The 11,008-nt window shown below is 38.0% G+C and overlaps 1 protein-coding gene across 1 annotated transcript; it reads left to right on the plus strand.

Annotated features, from left to right (window-relative positions):
- Window positions 1-212: 212 nt before the first annotated feature.
- On the plus strand, window positions 213-7,652 carry PRIM2 (primase, DNA, polypeptide 2 (58kDa)). Its single transcript, XM_012648709.1, has 5 exons — window positions 213-295; window positions 1,047-1,209; window positions 3,036-3,139; window positions 5,800-5,879; window positions 7,210-7,652. The coding sequence occupies exons 2-5, from the start codon at window positions 1,056-1,058 to the stop codon at window positions 7,346-7,348; spliced, it is 477 nt and encodes a 158-aa protein (XP_012504163.1). The 5' UTR covers window positions 213-295; window positions 1,047-1,055; the 3' UTR covers window positions 7,349-7,652.
- The last annotated feature ends 3,356 nt before the right edge of the window (window positions 7,653-11,008 follow it).

Consider the following 11,008-nt stretch of genomic DNA (forward strand, 5'->3'; position numbering starts at 1 on the left):
CCGTCAAAAGCTACGACTTCACATACAGGACGTGCCGCTTAAAATTGGGGGGGAAAAAAAACCAAACCCGAAAACACTCATACTCAAATTTATTTCAGCTGGCAAAATGAGTGAAATGCCGAGGCCCCAAACAACGCCCAGTGAGCGATCGCAGGGCTCGTGAAGGGTGGGCGGGACGCTGGGGGGCGGGCCTTCTGCATCGCTCACTTCCGCTTCCGGTTCCATACAAACTCTCCCGCCACCCGGGAAAAGCGGTTTCCAGCGTTTGTGTTTTCCCGCGTTTGGGTGCTTGTAAGTAAGAGAAACTCCTGCGAATTTAGGGTGGAGAGCAATCCTGGTGTTGAGGCTTGGAAGTCGAGAGGAAAGGGAGATCCTTTTGTGGGCGGTGGGAGCAGAAGGATTGCCTTAGCAGGATGGGGGTTTTGGGAACTGGTTGGTTGTTTGGGGCAGAAACCCAGGTGCCAGGGAGGAGTTGGGGGCAGATAGCTTTGCCGGAGGACTGGGTTAGGGGCGGGGATCAGGAGTGGAACATTTATAAGGCATTTGTAGTGCGCCCTAAATGGAGTTCCAGGGACTGGATCCGAAAGATAGTTGTTCTGTTTCCCAGGGTCATAAGACAGGAAGTGAATAACTGGACCCAGTCCATTAAGTTTCTCATCTAGCCAGAATCTAGTGCGCTTTCCACTTAGTGCAGGATTGCACCCCATATAAAACCCCATCTTAACTCTTGGGATTGCTGAGATCCAAAGGCCGTGACATACAGGCCTATAGTGAGCAGGCAACATCACCTGACTTTCATGTTGCTCAACGTTAGGACCACCAGCTGCAGCTATTCTAGCACCTCCTGCCATCACAAAATGATTACAGGTGTGTTGTAGAAAATCTGGAAAATACGGAAGGAAATCACCCAGGGGTAATCATTGTTAACATTTTGTTAACTTCAATGTTATTTTCTATGTATGTGGAATTATATTTTTGTTTTTTATTTGTTTTCTTTTCAACTTCATTTTTCATCATTTTAACCTTTTTATATGCTTCCCACCAAGGTGACCAAGATGCAGTTTTCTGGAGGAAAGAGGAGGAAGCTGAGATTGGCAGGTGATCAGAGAAATGCTTCCTACCCTCATTGCCTTCAGTTTTACTTGGAACCACCTTCTGAAAACATATCTTTGACTGAGTTTGAAAACTTGGCTATTGATAGAGTTAAATGTAAGTGATATTTAAATTAAAATGTATATATTCTTGAAAAGCTCATTTATCCTTTGTGAGAATGAAGGTAATTTATATCCTTCATTCAGCGATCCAGTCAACATATTTATTGAGGATTTACTGTTGATAATCTGGTATTCATTCATTTATTTATTGTACAACGACTATTTATTGAATGCTGCTATATTTTAAGTGGCAAGGATTTTGAGACGAATAATGTAATTCTTCATTGAAGCTGTATTCTATTACATAGAGACAGACTTCCAAAATAATAGTCATAATTCAGTATTTTAACTGCTTTAGTATTAATAGAAGTAAATATGAGTGCCGTTGAGATGAAGAAGTGGGAGTGACTGACTTAATCTGATTATGTAAGACTTGGAGAAGTTGAAATATGATCCGGACCTTGAAGGATGAGTAGAAAGTTTCCAACAGGGAAGTGAAGGCTTTTTCCAAGCTGAGATGATAGCCTGTGCAAAGTCTTGGAGGCATGAAAGAGAATGTCATGTTTGAGAAAACAGCGACAAGTTCAGGGTGGATGGAGACGTGTGGATAACCAAGGACATTTTGTGCCATGCTAATGGTGTCATAATGGGGTGTAAGAAGGATATGGCCACTGTCCTGGGGGCCTACTTCTCAGAGTGTTGGTGGAAGAAAGGAATGAGCTAGATATGAACTGAAACAGAAATACTTGTATTGTCTTCAGAATTTATGTTCCTTGTGGGAAAATCAGACAAAGAGGTGAAATACTGTTAATCATTCTTAGAGGAGAAGGGTAAGAACTGCTAATACAGAGAGGGGGTACTTAGTACCTGTTTGTCAAATGAAAGAGTGAAGACAAGGGAGAAAATGATTTTAGAAAGCTTAGCAGTGTCACGTTTCATAAAGATTAAGATGATGTTTGAAAAGTATCCTTCGGTTTAGTACTTAAGAGGAGAATTGGTAAGGGCCTGAACTAAGCTAGTGACAATAGCAATGATAGGAAGGGAGAGATTGAAGGGATACTGAAAAGGTGTCATTGATAGGATTTGGTGACTGTTTGGGATGGCTGAAGTTCCTACCTTGGATGATCTGGTGGATAGAAACTCTGCTGATGGAGATGGGGGTGTCAGGAAGAGGAGTAGGAATGAGGGGAAGATAATTAGTTTGGTTTGGATACCATAATAAGGAAGTACTTGTAGGATACTGGTTTATGTTCAGGAGGGAATTTAGAAGTTTTTCATTCTTGAATTCAGAAATGGCTTGAGAGAAGAATTCGTCTGAGGAAAGATTAATAACCTTTGAACAATATGTAACAGCTGTTCAGGGTAGTTCATTTAGCTGATTGGATGGCACTGTTTCTTCACTGCTGCGTCCTCTCCTTTTCAAGAAAGGAAGGGTGTTTTTTTTTTTTTCCCCCCCCTAATGAGTCTTTGCTGAGTAAATGAAGCAGACTGCCTAACAGGCAGCTCCACATGAAGGATGCAAACGAGGCATGCTTGGTTGTTTTTTCCATATTGACATGCTTTTCCATTCCTCAGCGGTAGTGGCTCAGTATAGCAATGATTATCCATCACCTGTCTCTCTTCCCTGATTGAGAATCCCAGGTATTAGATTATGCTGTGGGACATGGATATTTTCTGCACATAGATGGACATTATCCTCTTACAAACATATGTAGTTTCTACAGTATACTTGCAGACAATAAAATGGTTATAACTTGTCATGTTCTGTAAATACATAGTTATAGAATTACTATAATTCTATAATTATAGCAAATTATAATTTTGTCTCAGATTTTGCTTTTTCAAATTATCTTGAATTTATACCTTTTTTCTTTTTTTTAGTGCTAAAATCAGTTGAAAATCTTGGTGTGAGCTATCTGAAAGGAACTGAGGAATACCAGAGTAAGTTGGAAGCTGAGCTTCGAAAGCTTAAGTTTTCCTACAGAGTAAGTAAAAAAGGAAAAAAGAAAAGTTTCTTCAGTTTATGTATATTCATGTACTGAGTATCAGTCAGGGGAAATGTCTTATATTAGGCACAGGGCTTTTATAAAGACCAATATAGACTCTTCCTGAAGGTTCTTACAATCTATTAGGGGTGATTGACATGTAGTCAGATGAATATAATACAGCAGGGTTTCTCAACCTTGAGACTATCATCATTTTGGGTCTAATAATTCCTGTTGCTAGAACTGTCTTGTGCATTGTAGGATGCTCAGTAGCATCTGTGACTTCTCCCCACTAGATATCTCTAAACACTGCCAGATATATCCGGCGAAATACGTGATGATGAATACTGTTATTAGATGTGTGCTCTGGGAACAACAAGAGCACATGAAATTACCCAGCTCAAACTGGGGAGATTTGGGAAGGCTTTCTAGAGGAGCTAGTGCTGGACGTGCATCTTGACAGATGTGATCAGATTTTTATTTTAGGAAGATGACTGCCAGCAGCACATTGAGAGGGTCATGTCTGACAGGAGGGAAAGTAGTTAGGAGCCTGGAAATGATGAGAGTCTGAATTAAATGGAAGGAGGGGACTGACTGAAGAGATTAAAAAGGTAGAATCAAGTTTTAGTGACTGATTGCAGCGGGAGAAAAGAGAGAAGAGTTACATGAATGACACCCAGGTTTCTATTAATAGGGCAGTTGGGTGGATGATGGTAATATTTTGAGATGTGATATACGGGAGGAGAAGCAAGTCTTAGAAGGACGTTGTGGAGTTTAGTTCTTCACATGAATTTGAGATGCCTGTGGAGATGTCTGTGGACATTTGGATATACAGATGTGGACTTAGAAGACATCTGTAGTTGGACTGTAGATTTAGGGCAAAGTTGGAATCATCAGGAGTAGGCGAGAGCACCCTGGGAAGATATTTGAGTGAGAAGAGAAGATGAGGGAGGACAAGATGTAAGGAATACCACTGTTTAAGATGAAGTAGAATTAGAGGAGTCTGGGAAGGAGGTTGAGAAGGAGGTTTCTGAGAAGTAGGAAATGAACCAGGATAGTAGTGCATAGAAGCCAAGGAAGGCTGGGGTTTCAGTAATAATGACCATGATATTAGTGATAATAGGGAATAGCAACAGCAAACATTTATATTATGCCCTATGTACCAGATTTTGTTTGGGCTCAAAGATGGCAAGCGGTGGAGCCAAGATTCTAGTCTGGACATTTTGTTTTGGTGGTGGTGCTCTTAACCACAATAGTTTCAGAAGCTTAAAACAGATCATGTAAGATGAGTTGTATGGTGTCCATTGGATTTAGTGGTGGGATGGGCCATTATAGCTAGAGGCAGAAGCCAGAACAATGACAGTGGTTGGAGGAGGAAGGTGGAGAGGTGGATATGGAATATGTACTCTTTTAAGATGTTTAGCTGAAAAGGCAGAGGAGAAATAGGGCAGAATATAGAGAATGTTTTAGGGAAAAGAGAAGATACACACACACACACACACACACAAATATGTGTCTGTGTATATAAATATATGTACATATATATATGTATATGACAGGAGATAAACATGTTTGTAAGCTGAACAGAAGAACTGGAATAAAAAGAAGAGGGGATCTTGAAGATACTTTGAGAGAGCATTTGATAAATCCAGGTCCTTAAGAGGCAAGAACAAATGGGTTGGAGGATTTTGGTGCAGGGATTAGCTTTATGTATGAGGAAGGAGAGATGCTTTGTCCACAGAGATGGCAGAGAAGACAAAACAACATGTGGATGCAGAAGCTAGGGGTTGAAGGAAGGAGTCTACCTGGTGACCTTTATTTTCTGTAAATGAGATGAAGTCATCTGTTGAGAGAGAAGGGAAAGGTGCTATGGTAGGGGCCTTGGAGCAACTGGTGAGGTCTAAAGATTTTCTAAGAAGTGAGGAAGGGGATGATTATGTGTCAGATCCCAACTCTACTGCTTACTTTGGGCAAGCTTTGTGACTCTGGACAAGTTATATAACCTCTCTGTGCCTCAGTTTCCTCATCTTTAAGGATATGGTAATGCTACCTCAGGGTTTTTAAAAAAGGATTAAATGGGATAATGTTAATGCATTAAAAATGCTTAGAACAGTGCCTGGTACCTAGTAAGTGCTCAAGACACAGTTACTATTTTGGACTTAAATAAATATTCCATGGCATTGGTAAGGGTCCAATTGAGATTATAGGCCATGAATTTTTATATTCAAAATTCCCATAGTTGGTATTTTTTGTCCAGACGTTCTTAGCATTTTGGGAATAGGACTACAGAGTACAGCTGTAGATTAATTTAAAATATAGATTTTGCCACATGGTTCAAATTAGAGAAGCTGAGAGTTGATGTAAGAAGAGTCGAAGTGGTGAGTACCCTGGATCTAGGCTGGATAAGAAAGTAAGTTAAGAAAAAGGGGTTAATAGGAAGAAAACAGTGGGGTTCAAACCCAGGGGGTTTTGTTGAGACCAGTTCACTTCTTAGTCTCACCTGATTGATAGCTTAAGTAAAATGATAATTATCCTGGAAAGCATATTAAGAAATGTGTCTTTGAAACTTTTACTTTACCTTTGGCTTAAGCCGACTCAGTATTTTTTATACCTCTTATCATTCTAATGCATTTATTTATTCATGTGTCTTTGTTTTTAAGGAAAACTTAGCAGATGAATATGAACCGCGAAGAAAAGATCATATTTCTCATTTTATTTTGCGCCTCGCTTATTGCCAGTCGTGAGTACACATTTATATGCTCACAGTCAAATCTGGTGTCTTGGGTTATACGTTAGTACATGGGAATTTGATATGTTGTGCTAAATGTAGAAAGACTCAGAATAACATCAGGAGCCAGTTGGTCATGGAATATGTTGCAGTGAATTGTTTGAAACAAGTTGTTTACTGAAAAAATATTGAAAAAAATTTCTATTGCAAAATTTTGCCCGATGAAATACGTTTTAGCTTTATGGAGAGACTCTTCATTTGGGATTTTAAAATTGGAAAGGATTTTATTAGGATGAAGGACTTTTGATACTTTCCTGAAAAAAGTGGTAATATTTTTAAGAAACAATGAATCAAACCCATACTTGAATTTGATACAGGTTTTTAGAATTTGAGATATATGGGCCTGTTACAGCTATGATATTTTTGTTTGGTCTTTGGGTTCTTCTAAGTCAATAGTGCCACCCAGAGGGAGAAGTTGTGAGTTGCTTTTTTTTTTAAAACCTTGTTTTTTTCCCCCCATATTCATTTTGGCCAAATAATATAGTTATGGCTGTTTCTTTTTATTAATAGGCTTACCACATTGAGAATCTTGAAATATTTACCAAGATTCAAGATAATAGTGGAGAAATTACTCCCCAGCTTTGGTTCTAGAATTTTTCTTTTGTAAAAAAGCATATGTAGTTTATGTAATTTATGAAGTAGATGAATTGCTGGCAAATTGCTGAAAGTCACCACAAAAAATGAAATCACATTTTATGTGCAGTAGGGTAATTATTATGTAACAATAATGCCCATTATGTATCTGCCTTATAAATGAATATATTTTTATGGATTTTAAATATTGTATGTACATATTAAATTTTGTGAAATTATAAACTGTAAAGCTGTAGGCAAAGTTTCCTTTGCAAAGTTCATCTGATCATAATCTATTCAGAGATAAAGTTACCTTTAAAAAATTTGGTGTTTATTTGGCATTGATGAAACCACCTCAGGCCAAAGGAGTGCCCCATTTTCTAATGTAAGTGACTATCGTGCAGTTACATTAAATGCAATGAACTAATTTCTTTTATGTTATTCAGTAGTAATGCAGCTAGGCTTGAAGCATTTTATATTTAATCCTTTTAATTTTATAATACCCCTCTACCTCATACTCAACACATCCCTGGAAGATTGTAGTATGTGCTATTCGTATTCTCCTTATCATAATATAGGACTTGTATGTTTTTAACTACTGTCTACTGGCATCTTGCTTATGTTTGAATATTGTTTTATTAAAACTTCTTGGATTTACTAATCATTGTATTTTTAATTTGTACTCATAATTTCCCTGTCTCCATTTCAGCGAAGATCTCAGACGCTGGTTCATTCAACAAGAAATGGATCTCCTTCGATTTCGATTCAGCATTTTACCCAAGGACAAAATTCAAGATTTCTTAAAAGATAGCCATTTGCAGTTTGAGGCTGTAAGTATATTTTTGTAGTTGTTTTCAATTGTTTTCACGATTCATCCCTCCCTTTTGTCTTAAGTGTTGGTACTAATATGTGGAATTCATTCTCTTTACATTCTCTTCCTAAATTCCTGCCTGATAACGGAAGCTAGCGTACAACAATGAACCTTTCCTCCTCTGTGACCAGAGGAAAAGGGGCTCCTTAGTAACAAAGCCTCACGTTTAGTTGGTCTGTTAAATATGTGATTTATTAAAGTACAAAAAGGTTTAGTTTATAAAAGTTCATCTGTAACTAAAATCTTGTATGTCAAAATTTTAAAGCTAATAATGTATTAAAGAAAACAGACAAGTGATAGTTATTTGCAGGAGTGAAGTTTAGAGAAGGTAATACAATATTTTAAAAGTCAGTTGTCAGTAAGTTGTCTGATTAGTTTTAAAAAATAGTTTTGCAGACAAATCTGAATGATTTACATATTGTAATTATATAAAAAGAAAAAATGTCTGGGACATATTCAGCAGGGATAAGTATTGGGGGTGGAAATAGAATTTATGTCTTTTGGGTAGATCTATGCTTCAGTGAGAAGGTAGAAAGATTCTGTTTTGGTAGATTTAGAGCAGTTGGATGGTAGCAGGACTGGTTGAGACTTTATTTTGGTGTTGGAATAGGTGGCTTGAGGCCAAATAAAAAAGTAGAAGTTGCAGTAGGTGAAAGACATTGTGCTGATAAGTGGAAGATATACTCACTGTAGCAAGGAATACTATGGGTTATGTGAGTTGGCGGAAAGAGACTGCATGAAAGGATGTGAACAAACATTTAGTAGACATTTAGTGTCTAGGTGGGTGTTGTATTGTTGAGTTCTATTTCTCCCTCCACACATACCAGTGTTGGGAAAGATTCCTACATGAGTCTCTTACACTCCTGCACATCTTGCTGGGTAAGTCAAGAATGAATGGTCATGACCACTCTTTATCCAGGCCATTTCTTACAACTGTGTTTTTAGCAAGCAGCTTTGAAGGATGAAGTGATATGTTCCTTAAAGCTGTTGGCTCTCAGTGTTCCCTAGTTGTAGTGTAAACCCACTGCAGACCATTGATCTGGGCTGTATCATGTTGCCCCCATGGGACTGAGCAAGGAGAACATGCTGGTTCTCTTGCTGCTTCCTGTGACATGAGTACTAAAGTTCTTTGTCACTGATGCAGGAGTCTTGTGTCTTCTGCCACTATCTCATAGACAGTAACAGGCTATCTTATTGGCTTAGAGGGAGGCTAAAAATAAATTCCAGACTTGACAATCAGCTGTGTTATTTTGGATAAATTTTCTAATCTGTATTTCAGTTTCCTTATCTTCGAAATGGGGATGATAACGATTCCTACCTCAGATTTGTGAGGTTTAAATGAGATAGTGTGTACAGAGTGCCTGATATGGGCCTGGCGTATATGTTAACTCTTAGTATTATAGAGGGTACAGAAGTAGCAGATGCCTGTATTTTGGAGAAGTTTGGAGTCAATTAGATTGAAATTAAACTATTTTGGGCTTTTTTGTTTTAGGAAATAGAAATTTATGGGAAATGTATGCATAGTTTTAACAAGTGTGTTGGAAGTCAGTATGGTTTTTAAATATTACTCTAGTTGCTTCTAGTCTGTTTGCTCTAAATAATTAATAGCCTGTTTCACTCTGTAGGTCATTTGAGGTTCATTATAATAAACATATACATTAAGATGCAGAAATATGGATAAAGTTGAAAGATTGACTGAAAGGAAAATTAATATCCCTATTTATACATCCCAGGGTGGTCTTACACAGTTTCTAAAGGGAGCAGTAACTTTGGATTCTTCTGTGACTGTTCTGGTTTTTCTAGCTCAATGATTCTCAGTGGGGGGATAGGAAAAGGAGGTAGTCCTCCTAGGGGGGTTATCAGAACGTGGGTGGAGGTGTGTAGGTTGTGGAAAACATCATGCCTTATGTTTTTGAAATATAAACCGGAGAATGTAAAGCTTGATTGTGTTTGTGGCTGGTGGGGATTCATGGGAGATAGAACAAGAAAATATTCAGGGGGCTTGACAGAAAAACCATTCCTGTGATGATAGATTGCACTCACTTTCCTGGCGCAGACCTTTTGCCCTTTTCTTCCGAAACTGGTAATTCCCAGCGCATGGCATCCCATACTGGTAATTAAGGCACTGGAGTTCAGGTGCTCTTGATTAGCTTGCCCCCAGGGCCCTGTAAGCTCTCCCCATTTCGTTTTAGGCTTTCCCAACTTTTACCATTTCATTAACAGGGACGTGTGCAGTTTCTTCACTTTCATTAGAATATTTAGTGTATGTTTGAAAACTATTATACTAAATCAGGTATTGGTGATGCTTTTAGACTCAGGACAAACCAAGGGTTGGGGAAAAGTTATTAGCATTTGTTGCATAAGGTGGTCTCTGATATGTGACCTGCCGTGTAAGACCTGCTGCCTAAGTTGAGGCACAAGGAAAGGGTAGGGAGTGGGAAGCCATGGGGCCAGCTTGGTTTCCTTGTCCCAGAAGCTGAATTGCTGGCACACGTGTCTTAGAGTCTGTCTGGACTCAAAGTGCTTGTGTGATATGTTTGTGTGCAGTTCACTGTCTTTTCCGTTTCCTTAATGCTGCAATGGCTTTTATATTGATCTACTTCTGTAAAATAAATATATTTTTATGTTAGGAGATGCAGTGTTATAACTAAGTTGCATTGTGTTTTCTTTGATGCAGAAATATGTACGGAAAAATGGATCATTAATTCTTAGCGTTCTGTTTCTGACTTGGACAGTATGTTGATACTTTTTTAGTTTATACTTGGGTTTCTAGTGGGTAGTAGATTCTGAATCTTTATGACATAGAAAAAAAAGCCTTAATACAAAGTGTTCAAAAAAGGACAAATGGATATTTTTCATTTTTTGACTTATATGTATATAACTTGGATTTTAAATCTGAAATTTCTAAGCAGGATTAACAATGAATAAATATTGCTGTCCATGGCAACCATTTTGGATCTCTCATTGCTAAGTTGATTGACTTAACCTTGGGTCACATTAAAGGTGAATGTGGATAAGGTTAAACAGATTCTGTTAATGCTTCTTCAGTTGGCCAGTTGGAGAAAGGTCAAGCTTTGGCAGCTGTCAGCGTTATAGATAAAGGGTTTCTGTGCTGTTGCAGTCCAGAGCCTGATAGCAACTTATTATTTATTTGGGTGTCTTTAAAAACCTTCTTAGCACAGTCAAAAAATATTTTTTGTTTGTTTTGAAATACCAGTGGCTCTATGGCACGATGCTTTTCATTAGAATAGTACAGAATGACAGGGACAGTAAAGTTGTGCATCCCTTAAAGATGTGGGGAGTATTCCGTATGTCATAATTGAAAACTCCGCTGCATATTAAGAACTAATGTTGTTCACTTGTCGTTTATGTTCAGGGAAGTGAGGGCTTTTGAGTGAAGGCAGGTGAGGTTGGTAACTTCATTGCCTGGCTCACTGAAATCAAGTACGTGAAAACTTTGAATTGTTTATTTTTGCTTATTTTAAAATAGCTTTTCTTATCCTGAACATGACATTTAAAATTTCTCATCCCTTGTAGTTTAAAACCCTAATTTCTTTTATCTTTGGAAATTATTTCATGTCATTCTTGGCTGGTAACTTCTTTTTAGTGAACATGAATTAAAGTTTAATTTGTCATT

This window comes from Propithecus coquereli, unplaced genomic scaffold, assembly GCF_000956105.1.
Source record: "Propithecus coquereli isolate 6110/MARCELLA unplaced genomic scaffold, Pcoq_1.0 Scaffold292, whole genome shotgun sequence".
Lineage (NCBI taxonomy): Eukaryota > Metazoa > Chordata > Mammalia > Primates > Indriidae > Propithecus > Propithecus coquereli.

Excerpts from the sequence above, each read along its gene's own strand:
- PRIM2 (XM_012648709.1), top strand. The coding sequence starts at position 1,056 with ATGCAGTTTTCTGGAGGAAAGAGGAGGAAGCTGAGATTGGCAGGTGAT. Across the intron at positions 1,210-3,035 it reads GGCTATTGATAGAGTTAAAT|TGCTAAAATCAGTTGAAAAT; the intron begins GTAAGTGATATT and ends TCTTTTTTTTAG. Across the intron at positions 3,140-5,799 it reads AGCTTAAGTTTTCCTACAGA|GAAAACTTAGCAGATGAATA; the intron begins GTAAGTAAAAAA and ends TTTGTTTTTAAG.